General features: G+C 44.3%; 1 protein-coding gene across 5 annotated transcripts in view; it reads left to right on the top strand.

Moving 5' to 3' along the window:
• The first annotated feature begins 7,113 nt into the window (after positions 1-7,113).
• LOC140492554 (misshapen-like kinase 1) overlaps positions 7,114-25,335 on the top strand; it is a 309,928-nt gene continuing 291,706 nt past the window's right edge. For 3 of the 5 annotated variants that reach the window (XM_072591500.1, XM_072591499.1, XM_072591498.1), the window contains exon 1: positions 7,115-7,510. In XM_072591500.1, the coding sequence (XP_072447601.1) occupies positions 7,454-7,510 (57 nt within the window). In that variant the 5' untranslated portion in view covers positions 7,115-7,453. Of the gene's footprint in view, positions 7,511-25,335 lie in introns of all 5 variants that reach the window. The other 2 variants (XM_072591501.1, XM_072591497.1) reach the window with 1 other exon arrangement.

The raw sequence follows: 25,335 nt of genomic DNA, 5'->3' as shown, positions 1-25,335 counted from the left end.
AATTCCTACAGCTCCACCCGTAAATTCCCTCTTTTGTCCTTGAGTGGACCTACCGTTTCTCTAGCTACCCTCTTCCTCCTTATATACATATAAAATGTTTTGGGATTTTTCTTAATCCTGTTTGCCATGGACATTTCATTAACCGTTTCAGCACTCCTCATCCTTGCTCAAGCTCTTTCCTGCTATCTTTATGTTATTTGAAGGCTGCCTGTCTTAAGTTTCCTAAAACTTATGTAAGCCTCCTTTTTCTTTTTGACTAAGCTCACAATTTCATGTCATTCAAGGTTCCTGAATCTTGCCATCCTTACCTTTCACTTTCACAGGAATATGTTGGTCCTGAACTCAAATCAACTGACCTTTAAAATATTCCCACATCAGGTGTAAATTTACCTCAAACAATCCCAAGTTCCTGCCTAATATTGTGGTAGCTAGCCTTTCCCCAATTTCGTACGTTCACTTGCGGATTATTCTTATCTTTTTCCACTATTAATTTGAAATTTACAGAATTACATTCACTGTTCCCAAAATGCACCTCCACTGAGATGTCAATCACCTGGCTGGACTTATTCCCCAGTACCAAGTCTAGTACACCCCCATACCTGATTGAATTATTGATATATTGCTTCAGAAAATTCTCCTGGACACAACTCACAAATTCCACCATAACAAATCAAAGCCCCCAGCAAAAAGTGAATCCCAGTCAATATATGGGGAATTGAAATCACCCACCACAAAACACTACCAAAACAGAAGTTGCTGGAAACGCTCAGCAGATCTGGCAGCATCTGTGAAGAGAAATCAAAGTTAACGTTTTGGTCTGGTGGCCCTGCTTGTATAGATAGTGAGACAGCACACAAACAGTCCCTTCAGTTCAACTTGAACTGACCAGACAACACAATCTGACCTAGTCATATTTGCTACCATTTAGCTCATATCCCTCTTGCATCCAGATACCTTTTAAATGTACTAATTGTACCTGCCTCCACCACTTCCTTTGGCAACTTGTTCCAGACACACACCACCCTCTGCATGAACAAGTTACACTTCAGGTCCTTCTTAAATCTTTTCCCTCTCCCCTTAAACCTATGCCCTCTAGTTTTAGATTTATTTGTGACTGTCACTATATATTGAGGATCTACCTGCCCCTGGTGTTGCGAAGGATGGGGCTGATCTCGTTGCTGTGGATGCTTCAAGTAGTTGGACCATTCCATATCAACTGCCCTTCATACAGAAATATGCAAAGAAAAACACATGTGACCACAAGTTGATTAGGAAACAGCACCCAACATCCTCAAGAACTTGCAGGAAAAGATGTATCCTGTCAGGTTGTTCCTTCATTTTGCAGAATGCCTCATCACCAGAATTTTCCAACAAGCACCCAAAATATTGCTTGGCTGGTGGTGAGAAGGGCACTTGGGTGATCCTTCATATATTCCTCGACCTCTGCACCATTGCACATTGTCCTTGAAGTGGCTACGCCGATGGAGGGGGTGATGGGGTGGTGGCTATAGACTGTCAAACATCTCCTCCTGAAATATGCGTTTGCAAGGGAAGTCTGGTGAGTGATGTGGTGGTTTTTGTTGAACTTCATCTTGAGCAGCTCTGTGATTCCTCTGTGCTCTGTTTCTTGGGATGTACACCAAGACAAACATTGAGTTATGCTTGGAGTCCATCAACTTGGTGAAAGATGCTCTTTTATTTGCGTGAAACCTGTTGGTCTTCTAGTGCAAGGAACTGATCTTGACCGAATATTGCGGACTGGCACATTCCAAGCCCAAGGGAGGGACATACTATAGCTTGAGTCAGCTGCCACCAAGACACAGAGGGGAAAGACCACCATCTAAGGTCTTTCTGCTGAAGTTAAATTGGGTCCATTTAGTTATTGGATACCCCCCTGCCTCAAATAATTGTAAATATAGTTTTGTATAAGTAAGAATAGAGTGAAACTCCAATATTTAGTTGTTTTTCCATATGCTCTTGTACAGAACAGGGCTGCTTTAGTGAGTTTGCATGTATATAAAGATAATTTTATGACCAATGTATACTTTTGAAAATAAATCCTGGAAGTCCGTCTTGCCCCTCTTGCAAACTAGGTCTCTATAATGACTCCAACATTATCGATATGGAGTCATACAACACAGAAACAGACCCTTCGGACCAACTAATCCATGCTGAACATGATCTCTAGCTAAAACAATCCCACCTACCTGCTCCAGGCCCATAACCCTCCCAACATTTCCAATTCATGTACTTATCTAAGTGTCTTTTAAACATTGTAACTGCGCCTGCATCCACCACTTCTGAAGGAAGTTCATTCTACATGCGACCCAGCCGTGGTGTAAAACATTTGCCCTTCATGGCTTTTTAAAATCTCTCCCTTCAAAAACGTGCCCTTTCAACTTGAAATCCCCCATCCTAGGGAAAATACACCTTCCATTAACCCTATCTTTACCCCTCATGATTTTATAAACCTCGATAAGGTTGCCTCTCAACCTCCTATGCTCCAGTGAGAAAAGTCTCAGCCTTTCTTAATAAGTTTGAGGTTTTCGTGAAGATCTGTAGCTCAGGTTGTGGATGAGTTGGTTGGTTAGCTCGCCAAGCTTCTGGGTTATTGTGCAGATGTTTCGCACCATGCTGGGTAACATCATCAGTGCAACATCCGTGAAGTGCTGTTGTTCTGTCCCGCTTGGTTTTTATGTGGTGTGGTCTGTTGGGTTGTGTCATTTCCAGGTCTTCTCTGCAGCGGTTTGTTCACTGCGTCTATGTGTTTGTTGATGGCCTTTTTGGTTGAAAATCAGGCTTCTAAGAACTCTCTGGCACGTCACTAGTTAGCTTGTTCTAGAATGGTTACTTTGTCATAGTTGAATTGATAGCCTTCTCGGTCTGTGTGTACTGAAATGAGGGACAGTGGATCATGCAATTTCGTTACTTGTCGGTGCTTGTGAAGTCTGAACTCTTTATAATTTAATTTTTCCATACATTAGCAACGTCTTGGTAAATCTCTTCTCAACCCTCTTCAGCTTAATAACACCATTCCTTTAACAGAGCAATCAGAACTGGATACAATATTCCAGAAGAGGCCTCACCAATGTCCTGTACAACCTTATCATGACATCCCAACTCCAAGACCCAAAGGACTGAGCAATAATGTCAAGTATGCCTTTTTAACCACCTTGTCTAAATGTGATGCAAACTTCAAGGAACTATGTACCTGAACCCCTCTGTTCGACAACACTACCCAAAGGCCTAGCATTAATGGTTTGAGTCATATCCCAGCTTGTATATGGACAAATACTTAGAAATTGAATGTGTATACACATTCAGCTTCTGAAGGAGCATGTTACAGCACTGAAGAAAGAACTAGATGACCTCAGGCTTGTCTGAGAGAACGAGAATTTTTTGGACAGGACCCTCAGCAAGATCATTACACCGAGCATACCAGAACAGAGAAGGGAGATGATTAGGAGGAAGGAAGAGATGATTCAAGTACAAGAGACCCCAGGGGAAGTACCTCTTGTGAATAGGTTGAATCTCTTGGAAACTGTCGAGACAGACAACATTGCCAGTCCAAGCGAAAATTGACGTGGAGGTAGAGCCGAGGAGTCAGACATTATGCAGAGCCGTGGTAATAGGGGACTCAATAGTGAGAGGGACTTCTATGGCAACTGGCAGGATTTGAGGATGGTGTGTGGTCGACCTGGTCAGACATCGTGCAGAGCCGTGGTAACAGGGGACTCAATAGTGAGAGGGACTTCTATGGCAACTGGCAGGATTTGAGGATGGTGTGTGGTCGACCTGGTCAGACATCGTGCAGAGCCGTGGTAATAGGGGACTCAATAGTGAGAGGGACTTCTCTGGCAACAGGCAGGATTTGAGGATGGTGTGTGGTTGACCTGGTTCCAGGATCCAGGACGTCACCGAAGAGTGCAGGGAATCCTCAAGGGCGAAGGTGAAGAGTCAGAGGTGGTTTGCCACTGCAACACAGGTGTGTTTAAACTAAGTAGTGGGGGACAGGGGACAAACTGGAAATTTAAGAAAGAAGTTAAAGGAAAAGTGAGAATAAGAGAAGTTAAGAAAGACAACTCAAGAAGGGATCATACAGTACGGTCAAGTGAAATAGCGATTGATAGGGTGAGGGGAGTAACAAATTAACAATATTATATATGAACGCACGAAGCATAAGAAATATGGTAGATGAGCTTGAGGTTCGGTTGGAAATTGGCAGGTATGATGTTGTGGGGATAACTGAGACATGGCTTCAAGTGGACAGGGCCTGGGAAATGAATATTCAAGGCTATACGTGCCATTCAAAGGGCAGAGGGGGTAGGGTTGCCCTCTTGGTGAGGAATGATATTCAGTCCCTTGTGAGGGGGGGGACATAGAATCAGGAGTTATAGTCAGTATGGATAGAGATGAGAAATTCTAAGGGTAGAAAGACTCTAATGGAAGTTATCCACAGGCCCCTAAACAGTAGTCTGGATGTAGGGTGTAAGTTGAATAAGGAGTTGAAATTGGCCTGTCGCAAAGGTATTACTATAGTTGTTATTGGGGATTTCAATTTGCAGGTAGATTGGGAGAATCAGGATGGTATTGGACCCCAAGAAAGGGAGTTTGTGGAGTGCCTCCGAGATGGATTCTTAGAACAGCTTGTACTGGAGCCTATCAGGGAGAAGGCAAATCTGGATCTGGTGATGTACAACGAACCGGATTTGATCAGGGACCTCGAAGTAAAGGAGCCATTAGGAGGTAGTGACCATAATAAGTTTTAACCTGCAATTTGAGGGGGAGAAGGGAGAATCGGGAGTGTTAGTATTGCAGTTGAACAAAGGGAACTATGAGGGGGGAGCTGGCCAAAGTTCAATGGTTCAATACCCTAGCAGGGATGGCAGTGGAACAACAATAGCAGGTATTCTGGATATAATGCAGAAGGTGCAGAATTGGTTCATTGGTGCTTGACTAACCTTCTTGAATTTTTTGAGGATGTAACTGAAAATTGACAAGAGAGAGCCAGTGGGTGTAGCGTATATCCACTGGCCTTCATAACAAGAGGAATTGAGTATAGGAGCAAAGAGGTCCTTCTGCAGCTGTACAGAGCCCTGGTAAGACCGCACCTGGAGTACTGTGTGCAGTTTTGGTCTCCAAATTTGAGGAAGGACATTCTGGCTATTGAGGGAGTGCAGCATAGTTCACGAGGTCAATTCCTGGAGTGGCGGGACGATCATATGTTGAAAGATTGCAGCGACTGGGCTTGTATACACTTGAGTTGAGAAGGATGAGTGAGGATCTGATTGAGATGTATAAAACTATTAATGGATTGGACACTCTGGAGGCAGGAAGCTGATGGGTGAGACCAGAACCACAGGACACAGTTTAAATATAAGGAGTAGGCCATTTAGAACAGAGTTGAGGAGAAACTTCTTCACCCAGAGAGTAGTGGATATATGGAATGCTCTGCCCCAGAAGGCAGTGAAGGCCAAGTCTCTGGATACTTTCAAGAAAGAGACGGATAGAGCTCCTAAAGATAGTGGAATCAAGGATTATGGGGATAAGGCAAGAACAGGATACTGATTGTGGATGATCAGCCATGATCATAATGAATGGTGGTACAGGCTCAAAGGGCTGAATGGCCTACTCCTGCACCTACTATCTATTTGAGTTAGAGGGTTTGAGTTACAGGGAGAGGCTGAATAGACTGGGATTCCCTCGACATTTATAAGTCATGAGGGACATGAATAGGGTAAATAGACAAGGTGGAGGAGTCCAGAAGTGGAGGGCATAGGTTTAAGGTGAGAGGGGAAAACTGTAAAAGGGACCAATGAGGCACTTTTTCACACACAAGGTGGTGTGTGTATGGAATGAGCTGCTAGAGGAAGTGGAACAATTACAGCATTTAAAAGGCATCTGGATGGGTATATGAATAGAAAGGGTTCAGAGGGTATATGAGCCAAATACTGGCAAATGGGACTAATGTAGGATATCTGGTTAGCACTGACTAGTTAGACCGAACAGTTTGTTTCCGTGCTGTATGTCTCTACGATTGTATGATGGAAGTGTGCGCTCAACTGAGGTATTCATTAGACTGAGGTGCATGTTACATTGAAGTATAAAATTGAAGGCCCATTTTCCCCTCAAAGTCTGCGAGAAGACTTGTAGCTCGGGTGCATGTTGTTGTGGTTCTGTTCGCCGAGCTGGGAATTTGTGTTGCAGACGTTTCGTCCCCTGTCTAGGTGACATCCTCAGTGCTTGGGAGCCTCCTGTGAAGCGCTTCTGTGATATTTCCTCCGGCATTTGTAGCGGTTTGAATCTGCCGCTTCCGGTTGTCAGGTCCAGCTGTCTGCTGCAGTGGTCGGAATATTGGGTCCAGGTCGATGTGCTTATTGATTGAATCTATGGATGAATGCCATGCCTCTAGGAATTCCCTGGCTGTTCTCTGTTTGGCCTGTCCTAGAATAGTAGTGTTGTCCTCGTCCAATTCATGTTGCTTGTCATTTTCCCCTCACCAGAGGTGAAGTGACACTCAAGTTACCACCAGTAACCTTCTCCCTCTATCTGAGTGAGAGCAGTCCCAATAAGGTCTTTGTGCCCTTATACTGAACTCCCCTCTCTCTCTGATTTCCTATAAAGGGAGGCCTTCCTTTGGTTCATTTGGAGTTCACCTGGAGGCGAATGGCCACCTACCTGTTGCTGAACGCACGTTCACTTCGGAGTGCGCAGGCGCCATGCGCAACCCCACGTGCGGCAGGTAGGAGCGCCATGACGTCAATCAGACACATTAACCAGGGGGCTCGGTCGGATGACGTTTGGTGAGGATGGCCCATAGACGACAAAACGGGGTGGCGCTTAACCTGAATGGAGAGGCGGAACCGGAAGCTGAACGTTGCGGAGAGGTCATGTCGGTCCTGCTTGTTGTGCCGATTGGTCTGAGGGGCAGGGCGGGGTGAACGTGACGTCTACGTGGGCGGGGTGAACGTGACGTCTACGTGGGCGGGGTAAAGACGTCATACGCGGGGTGGGCCCATGAGGTCACACATGGGGCGAGTTTCTTGACGCCGACTGGGGGGGCGGGGCTAAACGTCAGGTGTTTGGGCGTGTCGGGACGTTGCCCTTGGTTACCGGTTGGGGGGGGGCGGTGTAGGGAAGAGCTGGAGGCTGTCGTTTGGAGCCGGGAATGGAGGCGGAGGAGAGGACGGAGCGGTGGCATATCTTCAGCAGTGGCAGCTGTCTCCGCCCGAGGTTTTAGGGACAGGTTCCCCCTTCCACCTGCCTCCGATCCCACACCCACAGGAGACTAACAACAGGCCTCAGGCGGAGAGTTCCCCCTCCACCCCGTCAGTCAGTGTCCGCTCGGCGCCTGTGAGTCTGTGAAATCGGGGCCGCGGGCCCGGGCCTGGGCCTCCGCTGAGCACAGAGAGGGCCGCACATCTCTTCCCCGGCCATCAACCGGCGCAGGAAGATGGCGAACGAGCCTCCCGCCCGCAGTCTGGACGACATCGACCTTTCGGCTCTCCGGGTAAGGCAAAGCACCAATTGCCCGTCCCCTCCACTGACTCACTCACCCCCCCACCCCCACCCCCACCCCCCCCACCCCCACCCCCCCCACCCCCACCCCCACCCCCCCCACCCCCCCCACCCCCCCCACCCCCACCCCCCCCACCCCCCCCACCCCCACCCCCACCACCCCCACCCCCACCCCAACCCCATTTTACCGCCGATACCGATTCCCCCCACCTCCCCGTCACCAACCCCGATTTGACCTCTCCTCACGATTCCCTCTTTTCCCACCGTGTCTGACACCTTCTCGCCCTCTCCTCTCCTCCTTCCCCCACCATTACCTTCCCTCCTTCCCCCACCCCCACCATTACCTCCCATCCCTCCCCCGATTACCTCCCATCCCTCCACCCCCGCCACGATTACTTTCCCTCCCTCCCTGCGATAACCACGTTCACTCCCCTACCCCTACGATTACCTCTTCCCTTCTCCCTGCAATTACCCCCTCCCCCGCATGATAACCTGTCTTCCCGCTCCAGTTGTCATTCCCTTCAACCCCTCCATCATTCTTCTCTTCTCCCCCAGATTACCACCTCCCATTCCCCCCCCCCCCAGGATTACCTCCCCCATCCCCCCCACCCCCCCCTCCCCCGGATTACCTCCCCCATTCTCCCCCCCACCCCCCCCTCCCCCGGATTACCTCCCCCATTCTCCCCCCCCCCCCCCCCCAGGATTACCTCCCCCATTCCCCCCCCCAGGATTACCTCCCCCATCCCCCCCCCACCCCCCAGGATTACCTCCCCCCATCCCCCCCCCAGGATTACCTCCCCCCCCCCCCCCCAGGATTACCCCCCCCAGGATTACCCCCCCCCCAGGATTACCTACCTCTCCCCCTCCAGGATTGTCCCCCCCCAGGAGGTACCTCCCCTCATTTCCCCCCCACCCCCCCCCCATGATTGCCCTTCCCCTGATTCCTGCTTGCCCACCCTCACCACGTCTTCCCTCCCACAATTACCGCTCCTCCTCCATCCCACACCACGTTCCATGCTCCCCCTGGCACTGCCCCCTGCAGCCTGCAATTTCCTCTTGCCGTCCACTCCACGATTCTCCCTTATCTCGGTCCCTACCCTCCACAATTCCCGTTCTCTCCCCCCGTTGCCCCCACAATTCTCCTTCCACCTAGCCTACCTCTCACCATGCTTACCCCTCACCATAGCCCACTCTCTCTGCAATTCTCACCCCCGACCCTGAATTCCTCCTTCTGCCCAGTATTCTGTCTCCCATTTTTGCCCCTCCTCCCCAGCCTCCCTCTTTGTTTCCCGTTAATCTCCCCACCCCCACCCCCATCTCACGGTGCTCTGTCCCCTCCCCAACCCTGTTCCCTCTCCCATCCCTGTTCTCTTGCTTTGTTCTTTTTGAACAGCATCCCATCTTAAGGCAGCTATGTGCCATGCCTTTTACATAACAAAGATGGGATGGAGGCTTTTAGAAATTTGTCAAGTAATGTATAAAATTAAAATTTAATTATCTTATATATTTTGGGGAAACCAACATGGTTATTTGCAATTAGTTTTCTTGGCTTTTAAATAAGATTGTGTTTCATTATTTTAGGGGCCTCTATTATACATTCGCATTACAGCTTTTCACATTTGTTTGATGTTAATCTATATTGTACTTTTTAAACATTCAGATGCCCCTTTTATTTCATATATTGCGCCAAGCGGCATCTAAATCATTGTGCCCCTTTTTTTAAACTTTTTTGGGATTGACTTGCTTGTAATCTATCATCTGTGATGATTCCAGCTGAATTTTAGTGTCTAAATAGTCAGGTTGAACCCTAGCATTGCATTTCCTCGTTCTCTCTGCAAGGCATTTCTGATCATTTGTTTGCCAGCATCCTTTTGATATTCTCTGCCTGCATGTATTTGAGGGGCTGAATGATCTCCAGCACTGTAATCACCCCATGACTATAACAGAAGCTCACAGGTACAGATGACCCGATTGACCCTACCCAACTGTGCACCTTTTAGAATTTAGCCTTCTCCAAGCGTTATTCTTGAAATTTGTTCGATGTGTAACTTCTAAAAATGGTTTTTGGATAAAACAAGTTCTTTCTCTCTCTTGATGTTTCCAAATTTTTTGTTGGCATTTTAGTCATTTCTTTCTAGCATTGTTGGTTTATATCTAGGGTTGTTGGTTTACAATGCTTGATTAAGATAACAACCCTTTTGTTAAAGGATTTTCCAAGGAATTTCACTGGTATTTTGGCAATTGTGTTGTGAATGTCTTGCTCCCTTTGTGTGAGAGTCAGATCTATAGCCCCCCATGTCCACACTAGTCAAAAACAAGCACCAAGCTGTTCTCATCCTGTTTTCCAGCCTTGTCTGTCCTGGCTTCACAAGGATATATCTAATTAGTTCTTCAATATTTGGAAGGTTTCTGTCTCAATCACCATTACAGGCAGTGAGTTTTAAACTCCCACAATCCCTCTGGGTGAAAGAATTTTTCCCCTCACTCTGCTAAACCTTCTGCCCTTTGCTTTAAAATCTGTGTCCCCCACCCTACTCATTGATCCCTGCATCAAGGGAAAATACATTTCTTCCTGTCTACCCTGACCGTGCACTTCATACTGTTGCAGCATAACTTTGCTGTTCTTAAGTCCTAAACCTTGGCTAATGAATGTGAGAAGTATTTGTGTTCTTCTGTTATAAAAGTTTATTTATATGTGTCTAGATGAGCGAATTGGTTCTCAGTTCAACATTTCATGAGAATGAATGTCTCTCTAACGATACAGCACTACGTCATTTCTGTACAGGTGTGTCAGACACAATGTTTGCAGTCAGGTTCTGGAGTCTAGGCTTGAACATGCAACCATATGATTCAGAAGCAATCATTCGACCTACTGAGTCACTTAAATCCGGCTGTTAGACCTATTGATAAGTGTGCTATCTGGCTGCTTGATTACCTCTTGGGCAGTATGTTCGTGGATGTTAATGGTTCCCTTTTCAGACAGACCATCTCTTTGTGCTCCCTCCCCCCCCCCCCACTCCTAAAACAAAGTATTAAAAAATTCAGGAGGAGGAAAATACTCGTCCTTGCAAATTGTAAACCATTTGCTTTTACTTCTCCAAAGTCCTTGAAGGTGTTATCACAGTTCAAGTCCAAAGAGCATGGAAACAGATCCTTTGGTCCAACTTGTCTGTGCCCAACACATATCTGAAACTGATGTAGTCCCATTTGCCAGAACTTGGCCCATATCCATCTAAACCCTTCCTATTCATATACCCATCCAGATGCCTTTTAAATGTTGTAATTGTACCAGCCTCCACCACTTTCTTTGGCAGCTCATTTGACAGATGTACTACCCTCTGCGTGAAAATGTTGCCCCTTAGGTCCATTTTAAAATTTCGCCCCCTCATCGTAAACTTATGTCCTCTAGTTCTGGAAAAAGCTCCACCCAAGGACAAAGAACTTGTCCTATTGCTTTGCACAACTGCATCTTTGTACACTTCCAATATGTTTTCTTTCCCTGCAACAACCCTGAGGCAACTTTTGTTCAAGTCGCAAACATCCAAGAGAAACTGGTTATGACATCTATCAATCCTTCCTGTTTTTGATCTGTCTACAGTCTTAGACAGGACTGACCAAATCATTTATCCTCCAACAGCTCCTCTGTAGTGGCACTGTCTGCTCTTGCTTACTCATTCAGTCATTGCTAAAGAATCTCTGGCTGTAGCTTCTCTTTCTAATCCCTCCCCAACTGCTGGATTTCCTGAAGGATCAATCCTTTGTCCTTTTATTTCTTACCCACACACTGGCTCGTGAAATCATTTTAAAATGTGTTGATAACAGTTTGTCATCCAACTACTTGATCACCAGTTTCCTGTTCTAGGATATATGTTGACTGATATTAATGGTTTCCTTTCTAGACTGTTGCTCGTGCACATGTGTATGATGATGCTCCTCTCCCCAGCATATCTTCTGCCTCCTCACTTCCTCCCCCTCACCCATGCCTCTCTCCATTGCCTTTGATCTGTTGTGCCACAGGTATCGAGAATGTTTTTCGATTAAATATTGGAAGTTAGAAAACAGCTTTTGTTCTTGCAACAAATTGATGCTTGGTTATGTATTTCAGCGCATTCTTTACTGAATCAGTGCGAACTTCTTTGTGATTGATGTCCTATTTGATTCTTGTTGCACTTTCTCCAAAGTGTCCGCATCCTTCTGGTAGTGTTGTTACCAGAACTGCACGCAATATTCCAACTGTGGCCTAACTAAAATTTTATATTTAGCGCCCAGCCAATGTAGGCAGGCGTGCTATATCCTTTCTTGACCAGGTTATCTCCTTGTGTTGCCCCCTTTTAGGGATTTGTGGACCTGAACACCCAGATCCCTTTGTATGTCAGTGCTTGGAAGGGTTCACACTTGAATTTGATCTTCCAAAACTCCGTCTGCCATTTCTATGCCCAAATCTGCAATCCTGTTGTTAACAAGTCCGTTTGCTTCCAAATGTGAATAAATCCTGCCCTCAGTAGCTTCACCACTGACGTTAAGTGCACCATCCTGTAATTATCTGGATTATTTCTATTTCCTTTCTTGATCAAAGGAATGACATTGGCCATTCTGCAGACCTTTGGAACCTTGCCTAAGGCCAAAGATATCTGTTAAAACCATCAACTATTTCTTCCCTTGCCTCACACAGTATCCTGGGATAGTTCCCATCTGGTTCTGGGGATTTTTCTACTTCGGTGTATTTCAAGACACCCAACACTTCCTCCTTCATTACATTGACCTGCTCAAGAGTATTCACACACCTTTCCCTAATCTCAGCATCTCTCTTGTCCCTCTGTTTGGTGAATACCGATGTAAAGTACCTGCGTAAAAGGAAAGTCTTTTTTTTGACTTTTTTAAGATTTAATTTATGGGGTTGACTATTACATAGATACGACTTTTGAGGGGTTGAAATTCATGCTACAGTCCAAAATACCATATCATTAGCAGAACCCCAATTGATTTCTCAACGAATAAAAGAAGCAACAAAAAAAACAAACTGAGCTGCACACAAGGGAAGGCTGTCACCTAACTCTGACCTGATGCGTCTTAAACTTGCATGCCAAATTGGTGTGAATTGTACATCAAGATACAATAGCGTGGGAAGAAAAAATTCCTTATTGTAACATTTTTGTGCAGGATAATATTTCGACTCACAAATATTGATCTGTGAAGAACTAAGGTTGACTTTTACACGAGATGCATAGAAAGTTTCAGATTTTTTGGCCGAAAATAGTGGGTCAACTTTTGCGTGAGGTTAACTTTTACTGTAGTATATACAGTACTCATTAAGGATCTCCCCCACTTCCTTGGGTTCCACACGTATCCTCCCTTCTGTCTCCTCAAATGGGTCTGTCCTTTCCCTCATTATCCTCTTGCTCCTAATATGTGTATAAAGTGGCTTAGGATTTCATGGCCTCTTTAGCCCTGCAGCCTCCCTATTTGATGAGCTCCTTCTTACTTTCTCTATATTCTTCAAAGACTGTCTGCCTGTTTTTAGTTGCCTAGACTTTTGATATGTTTTTTTTAACAAGGCTGATAAATTCCCCTGTCATTCAAGGTTCCTGCTTCCTGCCATTCCTGGCCTTCATTTTCACAGGAACGTGCCTTTCTGCATTCTAATCAGCTGGTTTTTAAAAGGCTCCCACATATCAGATGTGGATTTGCCCTCAAATGCTCGCTTCCAATCCACATTTTACAATTCTTTCCTAATTTGGTTATAATTGGTCTTCCCCTAGTTTAACACCTCCAGGCTTATCCTTATTCATAATTATCTGAAAATGTACACAGTAATAGTCACTATTCCCGAAATGCGCCCCCACTGAAACTTTGATCACTTGACTGCTCATTTCCTAATACCAGGCCCAGTATGGCCCCTCCCTCATTGGACTATCCCAATATTGTTTCAAAAGACTCTCCTGGATATACCTAACAAATTGCTCATCATTCAAACCCTGGGTACTAAGGGAGTCACAGTCAGTGTAGGGGAAGTTAAAATCGCCCACCACAAAAACCATGTTATTTTCACATCTTTCTAGAATCTGACTACATATCTCTTTCTCTGTCTCCTGTTGGCTGCTAGGATGTCTGTAGTACAATCCCAGCATTGTGATTGCACCCTTTCTCTTCCTTAGCTCTACCGAAATGCCTCACTGCAGGATCCCTCCAGGGGGTCCTACTTCAGCACAGCTGTAATTTGCTTCCTAACTGGTAATGCAAATCTCTGCACCCCCCACCACCTCTTTTGCTTTCTCCTCTGTCCCATCTAAATAATTACTTTTCCAGAACGTTAAGCTGCCAATCCTGTCCCTCTTTAAACCATGCCTCTGTGATCGCAACAACATCATAATTGCCTGCATTAGTCCAGGCTCTAAATTCATCCATTTTATGTGTTATATAGCTTGCATTGAAGCGAATACAGTTCAAACCTCCAGTTTCACTGAGCTCAGCAACCTCTCCCTGACAGTTCTTCCTCATAGCTATGTTTGTCCTAGTCTCGAATTCTTCCCCTATCTCTACACTTATTGACCTGCTGTTTTGGTTTCCACTCCTCTGCCACACTAGTTTAAACACTTTCACGTGGCACTATCGCACCTCCTTGCCAGGATATTGGTACAATGGTTCTTCTCGTGCAGATTCCATCTTCCATGGAGAATATCCCAATGATCCAGTTCTCTGAAGCTGTACCCCTTGCATCATCTCTTTAGCTGCATGTTCAATTGTATTATGTCACTGTTTCTAGCCTCAGTAGCATGTGGCATGGGGAGTAATCCTGAGATGACTACTCTAGATGTCTTGCTTTTTAGTTTTCTACCTAACTCCCTGAATTGTCATTGCAAAACATTGGTCATTCTTCCTAGCTATGTCATTCGCGCCAATGTGAACAACAACTTCAGTTTGTTTACCCTCTACTTTCAGTTTACTGGTGCATTGTCTGTGGCAGCACTTTGAATGATCAAAGTTGACTTGCTCGCACTTTCTTCTCATTCAGTATAAATTCTGGTTCCCTTTGGAATGTGATATTCTTGTTTTTGTCCTGAGGAGTGAGGGGTGAAATACTTTAACAGCATGACTTTTTTAGTTAGCAAAACAATTTGATTCTCTAGCGCTGCCTAAAGGCACCCAACCTCCATCCCTGCCTCAGCTCACCAGTTTCTGAAGTCGTGTCCTTTTGTTGGCTCTCAATTCTGCCATTCTCAAGTGCTCTTGGCTGACCGCCAATCTCCCACCCTCTAAACTTGAGCTCCTCTGAAAGTCTGCTGCTCGTGTCCCAACATAACAAAGTCTTGCTCATACATCACAATTGTGCTTGCTGGTTTTTTGCCATTTGGAAGATTCTTCTTTCCATTATACAGGTGCCTCTACTATTACTGCCTTGTCTGCAGTTTGCTCCTTGACCCCCTTTCTGGTCACCTGGTCTCATATTTTTCATGGGTCAGAATGAATTACATCAATAATTCTAAGATCAAATTGTCGATGCGAAAGCTTTAAATCCTTTAAGTCTGTTGTACTAGTGGGTGAGACCAGGCTCACCTCACTTCCTCCAATGATCTTATCAATTCATCTGTAGTGCTGCTTGGGATATTTTACTGAAGGTATTGCAAAAATGCAAGTCCAGGCCTTCAAGAGGTGGCAGGAGAGGCACTTATAAAGTGGCTGATTTAAAACACTTGAGTTTCTGGAAACTCCTTGTCCTCTAGTGTATTGTATGGTGCAGTAGGAAGTTTTATTTTGATGAAATAGTAGAGTATTTTACTTTAAGGAATCTGCGGTTCATTTCAAAACACCAAAGGAAACCAATCAAGAGAGGTACTTCCTGCTGGCGCACAATTGACTTTTCAATAACACTGGGGATAAATTCCTAAGTTGATACTTCCTGTACCTATCATATGGTGTTTTTTGATTTGGAAAAGGTCGATGTAACATTTACAATGCAGTTCAGATGTTTATGTTCACCTAGAAGTTTTGTTGGGCAATATTTAAAGTTTCCCCATGTGCTTATGCTGCAAAAACTAGAACTTGCTTTGTTACATAGAGAATGATGGGATGAAATAATAATTTTGAATCTCAAGGGTTGGAAGTTGTTTATGGAATTTGTAAAGTTTTTCATTCATGGGATCAGGGCATTGCTGGCCAGACCAGCAATTATTGATCATCTCTAATTGCCAGTAGTCAACTAAAAGTAAACCACATTGTTGTGGTCTGGAGTCACGTGTAGGCTAGACTGGGTAAGCATGACAGTTTCCCTTCCCTAAATGGCATTAGTGACCCAGATGGGTTTTTCCAACAATCGCCAATGGTTTCATGGTCATCACTAGATTCTTAATTTCAGAGTCAACATTAGAGATGTGCTGGAAAAGCACAGCAGGCCAGGCAGCGTCCGAAGAGCTGGGATGGGGAGTGGGACTGGGGAGAAGGTAGCTGAGAGTGCAGTAGGTGGATGGAGGTGGTGAGGCAGGTGTTCGGTTGGAGAGGAGGGTGGAGCAGTATGTGGGAAGGAAGATTGACAGGTGGGACAGGTCATGAGGATGGTGCTGAGCTGGAAGGTTAGAACTGGTGTAAGGTAGGGGGGAGGGGAAATGAGGAAACTGGTGATGCCCACATTGATGCCATGAGGTTGAAGGGTTCTGAGGTGAAAGATGAGTCATTCTTCCTCCAGGTGTCTGGTGAGGGAGCAGCGGTGGAGGAGGCCCAGGATTTGCATGTCCTCGGCAGAGTGGGAGGGGGAGTTGAAATGTTTGTCCATGGGACGTTGGGGTTGATTGGTGTGGTGTCCCAGAGATGTTCTCTGAAGCGCTCTGTGAAGAGGCGTCTGGTCTCCCCAATGTAGAGGAGACTTCATCAGGAGCTACGGATACGTAAATGACATGGGTGGAAGTGCAGGTGAAATTTTGGATGTGGAAGGCTCCTTTGGGGCCTTGGATGGAGGTGAGGGGGGAGGTGTGGGGCAGGTTTTGCAATTCCTGCTGAAGGTGCTAGGAGGGGAGGGTGTGTTGTTGGGGGGGGGGGGTTGTGGGGGCGGGTGCATGGACTTTACCAGGTGGTCTCGGAGGGAACGGCCTTTGCGGACGGTGGATAGGGGTGGGGAGGGAATTATATCCCTAGTGGTGGGGTCCATTTGTAGGTGGCAGAAATGTCGGCGGATGATGCGATTTATGCGGAGGTTGGTGGAGTGCAAGGTGAGGACCGGGGGTTCTGTCCTTGTTACAGTTGAAGGTGTGGGTTTCGAGGGTGGAGGTGCGGGACATGGATGAGATGCGTTGGAGGGCATCTTCAACCACAAGGGAGGGGAAGTTGCATTCTTTAAAGAAGGAGGCCATCTGGTATGTTCTGTGTTGGAACTGGTGCTCCTGGGAGCAGATGCAGTGGAGGCAGAGGAATTGGGAATATGGGATAGCATTTCTGCAGGAGATCGGGTGGGAGGAGGTGAGTTTGTAAAAAATGTTCAGTGGTGAGTCGGTTATCGTTGATGAAGATGGAGAGGTCCAGGAAGGGGAGAGAGGTGTCAGATGGTCCAAGTGAATTTAAGGTCAGGGTGGAATGTGTTGGTGAAGTTGATGAACTATTCAACTTTCTTGTGGGAACACAAGGTGGCATTGATGCAATCATCGATGTAGCAGAGAAAAAGGTGGGGCTTGGTGCCATTGTAACTCCGAAAGATGGACTGTTCTATGTAGCCGAAGAAGGGACAGGCATAGCTGAGGCCCATGTGGGTGCCCATGGCTACCCCTTTTGTCTGGAGGAAGTGGGATGATTGAAAGGAGAAATTGAGGGTGAGGACCAGTTCAGCCAAATGAATAAGAGTGTCAGTGGAAGAGTTTGGTGGGGATGCCGGGAGAGGAAGAAATGGAGAGCTTGGAGGCCCTGGTCATAGCGGATGGAGGTGTAGAGGGACTGGATATCTTAATTTCAGATTTTGTTTATACAGATTTCACTACAGCCAGCTACTGTGGCAGGATTCGCATCCAGTTCCCAGAACATTTCTTGGGTCTTTGGATTAGCAGTCTGATGGTAATACCACACCCCATTGAGAAATAAGTTCAGCATCTCATTGAGAATGTCTTAAACCAAGTGAAATTTTGAGTGACATAATAATTTAAAGAAACAAAATCATGTCATTGTGATCTTCTGGCAATGACATGATCCCTGATAGTGGTGTCCTGGAATGTCACTGGATTAGTTATCCAAAACGTTGGTTTAATATCCCTTCACAACACAAACCTATTTTGAAATTTAAATTCAGCTTTTTAAAACAAAAAATCTGGAATAAATAGCTTGTCTAATGGTGACCGTTTAATCACCACCAATTATTGTAAAAATCCATCGGGTTCACTGTTCTTTTTTTAAGAAAGGAAAGCTCTATCTCTGACTCCAAACACAAGTGTATTTGCCTCCTAACTGTCCCCTGAAGTGGCTGAGTAAGCCACTTCATTCAGGAACATTTGGGGATGGCAGTAAATGCTGAGAAACTGCCCAGCAACTCCCACATCTAAAGATCCAACAAAAATGGTAGTCTCTTTTAAAACCTAGAAATTGTATAATATTTGTATTATTTTGAAGAGCTTGGTCAGTCTCCTCGCTGTTGTTCAAGCCTCATTGATTTGTTTCATGGGCAATGAAATCAATAATTTGAGGTGTCTCAATGTTGGTGCAATTTAAGGAAAAATTGCTTTGGATTAATTGGATTTGTACAGGTCCTCTATGCCAGTGCTGAATATGCCAGGGAGGTGGGCAGCAAATTCCCTTATGTCAAACTGCTAATTTTTGTTTGTAAGTGTGACTGGAATTGCTCATCATCTCTGAGCCACACAAGTGATAAAGCAGCTGCATGACTTTGGTTGGTCTCCTTGTTTGAAAAATAAACAGAATTGTGTTAAAATAGTACACTTAACTCCTAAGATTAAGGGCTTTAGAAGAATGAGAGGTGATTTTCTGAAACATTGAACAACTTAAGGGCTGATACCAAGAAAAAGGAGGCATTTAGGGTGAGGGGGGAAAATTTTTAAAGGGAAGCGTGAGGGACTTTTTTAATATGAAGAGTGGTTGGATTCTGGATTGCGCTGCCAGGGGTGGTGGTGGTGGCAGCAGATACAATAGGAGCGTTTAAGGGATTTTAGAGAAGCACATGAAAATGCAAGGAATGAAGGGATATGGACCGATGGCATGCAGAAGGGATTGATTTAATTTGACGTTGTGTTCCACACAACATTGTGCTGTACTATTTGATGTTCTATGTAAGACATTTCCTTTAAAAAAACTAGAAATAAAAGGCATTATTTAAGAGCAAGAGAATTTGCCTTCTCTGAAATGAGGAAAGAAACCTTTTCTGAGGGTTGCTCATCTGTGGAATTTTCTTCCCCAGTAAGCAGTGGGGGCTGCGTAATTGAATTTATTCCAAGCTGATCTCAATTTTTGAGTCAAAAGCAGAAATTGCTGGAGAATCTCAGCAGGTCTGGCAGCTATAGAAAGGAAGGGGAGACAATATCGGAGTCCAGTATTCCTCATTCAGAGTTGAAAATCTGCTTTCTCTCCGCAGATACTGCTAGACCTGCTGAGTTTCTTGACCAATATCTGTTTTTGTTGGAGGTTTTGAGAGGCTGTTCTTGTTTTAAAAAATTTTTGATTGATAAGGGAGTCAAGGTAACTGTGTGGGACAGACAGGAAAAAGGAATTGAGACCACATCCAGATCAGCCCTGATCTTATTTAATGGTGGAAAAGGCTTGAGAGCTGAATGACTGCCTCCTACTTGTGCTCCTTGGTCCAGTATTCTCATATCAGTCAATCTGTGAGAGTGCAGATTTTGAATCTCTTCGATGTCTGCTTGCCAGACTTCTCTTGAGTTACCATCAAGTTTTGGATTCTGTAAAAGCGTTGTGTTTTTAATTACATGGGACCTGCTGAGTGCAATCTCACGCCATAATCGAGATTGGTCAGCTGTATTACAGGCTGCAGACAGCTCCGAAAATATTACCCAACCATGCTTTCTCTGTTACAACGTGCATTTCGTCAGTGCGAATTGGCTATAAAGCGATTGACGAATTGTCGGTGTTGTTTGGATGACACAAACGTTCTACTGCATGGGCATAGCTTTCTTCTTTAGTGATCTACTACAGCGCATTTTCTATAGCGTGCGTTGCACAGGAACACAGCTGCTACATTATACTAGAACAACCTTCTGGTTGCCTTCTGGAGGGCAGAGAAGCATCTAGAAATATGCAGTAGCTGATGTACCTGTGGAAGGAACAGAAAATTTTGTTTCAAATGCAGATTCTTTTTTTTAAAAAGAACTTGTGTTCATGCAGCACTTGGTCACGCATTTAGAACTTCCCAAAGAGCTTCACTACCAGAGAGTTATCTTTAAAGTGTTGCAGGTGGAGAGCTGCACATAATTACAAGATACTCTAAGGGAGCTCATTTGAGGTGATGGTTCAGGGAGCAGTTATTGTTTAGGGTGTTTGAGAAAGTCCAGTGTTCATTTTCACATTGTGCGCTATCATCATCTGATTTTCCACCCGAGCGGACATATGAAGCCCAATTTTAATCTGGAGAAACTGAGAGATTTGGGCTTTGTTAAACTCTGGGTTTCAGTTTCTGTTTCACACAAAAGCAAGTACCAACTGAAAAGGGACGAACCATGCAGCTTCCTTTCCTGAATCTGGTTGTTCGCTTACCCATGATAGCGAGTGAAAATTCTCATATTGTGTGGAATGTGATGGGTGGCAAAATGAAGTCTAATAGTTAAGGTTTATCTGCTTGGTATCTGTGTAAAGTTTTTTTTAATGCCAGTGCGTTGAGATTTTGAGCCTTGCTGAGGTCAATGTGCATGTTGCGTTGAAGTCAAGGCTTGATGCTATCACATGACCTTTGGTAATCTTTCAGGAAAGAAAGATTTAGTTTGGCTTTAATGAGGGAAGCCTGAAAGCTCTGGTGTTCCCCTAATTTATTTGACTGAAAGGGACTGTATTGAATCCAATTAACTTCAATCACACGTTCATCTGTATTACTAAATCTGTAAACTGTGCCTGGGTAGCATTCCTTTAAGCCTAGTTCTTGGAAGCACTATAAATCACATAACTGTAAAAGCAGTTGCATTATTAGACGTGTTATACTGATGCCTTTCCAATGTATTGAGTGTTTATTTGGGAAGGGTGAGATGCTCTGGCTATGTTGGAAGAGGTACAGGCATGCCTACATCAATTCTGTCTGAAATATTTCTCACTGGTCACCTACTTTTGTCGGGCCGTTTTAATGGCAATGTACAACGGATGCTCGGGCCTCAATATTTTCATAAAAATTGGGAAAGCAAAGATGACATGAAATAATATTGGCAAATAAAATTGAAGTATCCTCAAAGTTGTTTTATAAACGCAAAGAGCAAGGGAATAACTCAGGAAAGAATAAGGCTGATTAGAGACAAGAAAGCTAGCCACGTGGAGTTAGTTGTAATTAGTGCTTTTTGTGAAAACAGATGCTAAGTATTTAAAGGAGGTGGTGGTGCAGTAGTGATAATGTCACTGGGCTAGTAATCCAGAAACTAATGATCTGGGAATATGGGTTTGATTCCCACTGTGGCAGATGGTGAAATTCGAATTCAGTAAAAATAAAACTGGAATTAATTGTGATCATGTTAAAGTTGATTGTTCTGAATACCAATCTGTATCACTAATGTCTGTTGTTAATATAAAAAAAGGTGGTGCTGTTGGATGTTTGAAAGGCATTAAGGTAGACAAGTCTCCAGGACTTGATTAGTTCTATCCCAGAATGCTGAGGGAGGAAATTGCTGGGGCCTTGTATGAAATCTATGTATCTTCTTTAGTCACAGAAGAGGTCGCAGAGGAATGGAGGATATTCAACGTTGCTACTTTGTTTAAGAAGGGCAACAGGGATGATGAGAGCAAATACAGCCTTGTGTTCGTGGTAGGGAAATTATTGAAGAAGATTTTTAGGGATAGGATTTAGAGTCACTTGGAAAAATATGGACTTACTGGAGTTAGGTGGCATGGCATTATGTGGGGAATGAGTTTCTTGAGGAAGTCACAAAGATGATCAAGAATAGGATGGTGGATGTTGTCGGCATAGAATTTAATAGGGCCTTTGAGATCCCTCATGGCAGGATGATACAAAATGTGAAGCCATGTGGGATCCACAGTGAGGTGGTAAGATTGCTACAGAACTGGCTTATCAGAGGCCGAGGAACAGAAGAAGGATGTTTTCCTGACAAAATATTTGTGACCAGTGCTGGGACTCCTGTTATATGTAATATATAAATGCTTTGGGAGAGAATGTAGGTTGTCTGATTAGTAAGTTTGTGGATGTTTCACGAAGATTGGGGGAGCTGCAGATAATGAGGTTTGTCAGAGGGTTCAGCAGGCTGGAGCATTGGCAGATGGAATTTCATCCAGACAGAGGCAAGGTGATGCATTTTGGAAGGTCTAATGCAGGAGCGAAGTATACAGTAACTGGCAAAACTCTTGGAAGCATCAAATTCAGAGGGATCTAGGCATACAGGCCCATAGTTCCCAGAAACTGGCAACACAAGTGCATAAGGTGGTCAAGAAGGCATAAGGCATGTTTGCCCGCATAGAGTATAAAAATTGGCATGTGTTGAAGGTTAGCTAGGCCACATTTGGCATATTTGTACAATTCTGGTTGCCACACTACCAGAATGATATGGAGGCTTTGGAGAGGGTACAGAAAAGGTTTACCAGAATATTGCCTGGTTTGAGGGTGTTGACTATGAGGAGAGATTGGACAGACTTTTTGTTTTTACTTGAATGTCAAGGACAAGGATCTGATGGTTTACAAAATTGAACAAGAAATGGAAAGAATGGACAGCAGGCGTCTTTTTTTCCAGGGTAGAAATGTCAATGATTACGGGAATTCAAATTTAAATGGGGTAAGTTTTTAATGGAGGTGTGAGTGGCAAGCCTTTTTACACAGAGGGTGGTAAGTGCCTGGAATGCCATGCTAGAGGAAGCCGATAGAATGGCAACATTTGAGAGTTAAGAGTTGTACAGCAGAGAAACCGATCCTTCAGTCCAAATTGTACATGCCAATGAGATATCTTAAACTGAACTTGTTCTGTCTGCCTGCATTTGGCTCATATCCTTCTGAACTTTTGCTGTTCATGTACCTGTTCAAATGTCTTTTAAATGTTGGGATTGTACCCATTTCTGTCATTCCTCCTACAGCTCATGCCCTGGCCTTTGTTAAAAAAAATTGCCCCTTTTAAAATTTTTCCCCATCACCTTAAACCCGTGCTGTCTGGTTTTGGACACTCCTACCTTGGGAAAAAGACTTTGGCTGTTCATCTTATCTCTACCCCTCAAGATTTTACAAATCTGTCACTCCTCAGCCTCTGATGCTACAAGGAGAAAAGTCCCAGCCTATCCTTATGCTTTTTGAAACACCCAATGCTGTCTCCTTTTTTTCATATTGATGTGCTGCTGAATATCAACATACCCCTCCAAGACTTAGTATGTCCTCCTTGTTTGTGAATACTGATACAAAGTACTGATTGAGCTCCTCACCCACTTTCTCTGGCTCCATGCATAAATTCCTTTCCTTGTCCTTGCCTGCACCTACCCTTTCCTGAGATACCCTCTTGTTCCTCATACGTGCATAAAATGCCTTGGGATTCTTGACAGATATATGAATAGGAGCGCAATAGAGGGATATGGGGCACAAAAGCAAAAGGTGATTTAGTTTTGATAGGTGTCATATGTCAGTGCAGGCTTTGGGCTGAAGGGCCTGTTTCTGTGCTGTATTGTTCTTTGTAAACCTTACCTTGGTGACCAGGAGGTTGCTTCTGTCCTAGTGTTGGTAGCATTGTCTACTTAGTTTCTATTTGCCACATTTGTGAAATGCTTTGGACCATTTAGTGGTGTCAAAAGCAATATACAAATGTGAGTAGTTGTTTCATCTGCACTGTTTACTTATTGTACCATGAATTGCTGGCAGGAGAGTCCTGGATAAGTGTTTGTGAATTAAGAACATTTGTGGAAGCATGGTGTAAAGTAAATGTCACACTTTGCAGCCTGCTCCACCAGTGCTACTCCTTGGTTGACTGTAATATGTGCCACCCTCCACTCCTAAACATATTTGAGGATATACCATGCGCCTGATTGGAGGTCTTGTATAATACTGACACAACATTGATTTCATTCAAAAATGGCTTTCGAAAGTTCAATTCTTGCTCTTTAAAGGAGTTATTTATTTAGTTCTTGTAGATCTTAAAGAGCCATTTTGCAACTTCACTCTTCCAACCCACTAAAAAACAATTCAGACCAGTTTAAGGTTACCAGCCACCAATGTTATAGAGCCATAAATGTATACAGCACAGAAACAGACCCTTCAGTCCAAATTGTCCATGCCGCCCACATATTCTAACCTAATCTCGCATCATTTGCCAGCACTTGGCTCATATCCCTCTAAACCCTTCCTATTCTTATACAATTACAGCATTTAAAAGGCATCTGGATGGGTATCAGCCTCCACCACTACTTCTGGCAGCTCATTCCATACATGTACTACCCTCTGCGTGAAAAAGTTGCCCCTGAGATCCCTTTTATATCTTTCCCCTCTCAACTTAAACCTGTGTCCTCTAGTTCTGCACTCCCCCACCCCAGGGAAAAGACCATGTCTGTTTATCCTATCCATGCCCCTCGTGATTTTATAAACCTCTATAAGGTCACCCCTTGCCTCTGATGCTCCAGGGAAAACAGCCCCAACGTATTCAGCCTTTCCCTATAGCCCAAACCCTCCAACCCTGGCAACATCCTTGTAAATCTTTTTTTGAATCCTTTCAAGTTTCACAACATCTTTCCAATCAGAATTGCATGCAATATTCTAAAAGTGGCCTAACCAATGTCCTGTACAGCCGCAACATGCCATCCTAACTGTTCCCTGCATTCTCTCTCACATTTCTGCTTTATTTTAATCATAGACAATCATCATCATGCAGCTCAGCATTGCAGGCACTGGTTTTGTCACCATGGAAACCTATTACCTTTATACTGCAGGTTTTTTTCCCCCAAAATGAGTAAAACCTATGTTCCTGTTCACTGATTTTTTTTTTCTTGCCATCCTTTTAGTACTGAGCTTTGTTTGTTTTAAGTATAAAATTATGTTATTAATTTTGATTTCATAAATTCTTGTATGAGATTTGCCTGAACTGAGGAGTGCAAGCTAATTAACAAGATATCTGTTCAAAAACTAAATATAGACTTGTCATGGGAAACCATGCACAGATGGAGATTGAGTGTTCAGAAAGCAGAATCATTCTTAAATATGGCTATATTTGGGAGATTGACAGGGCAAGTGTTGATCTTACTGTGTAGTAGAACTGTTTTTAGTTCAAGCTGATGATGTTTTGCCCATATAGGGTGCTAAAGAACAGGCAGTACTGTACATTGTATAATGTCGTAGAATATTCTAACAAGTTGAGGACGATGGTTCCTTTCTGTGGGCTACATTTCTCCAACTCAGTTCAAATTAAGTTGTACTGTAGGAAGGAAATAACATACCCATCTAATTTTCTGCTAAATAAACACTTTAAACGACTGCATTTTGAATTTGCAGTGTTTAAGTCCATTGTTTCAGCAATGGCAGCCATCTTCCTAATTTAATGTGGAGTGGTGGTGTAGTGATCATTCCACTAGACTTGTCATCCACATCATCAGGCTAGAACCATGGGTTTGGTCATGGCAGATGAAAACATTTGCAAAGCTTATAAAGTATCAGGTCCACTTTTGGGAAGGGAATCTGTCTTCCTCATCCAGTCTGATCAACTTATG

Source organism: Chiloscyllium punctatum, chromosome 21, assembly GCF_047496795.1.
Source record: "Chiloscyllium punctatum isolate Juve2018m chromosome 21, sChiPun1.3, whole genome shotgun sequence".
NCBI classification, from domain to species: Eukaryota; Metazoa; Chordata; class Chondrichthyes; order Orectolobiformes; family Hemiscylliidae; genus Chiloscyllium; species Chiloscyllium punctatum.
Note: the sequence above shows the minus strand (reverse complement) of the source record. Positions and strands in the feature narration are given on the sequence as shown.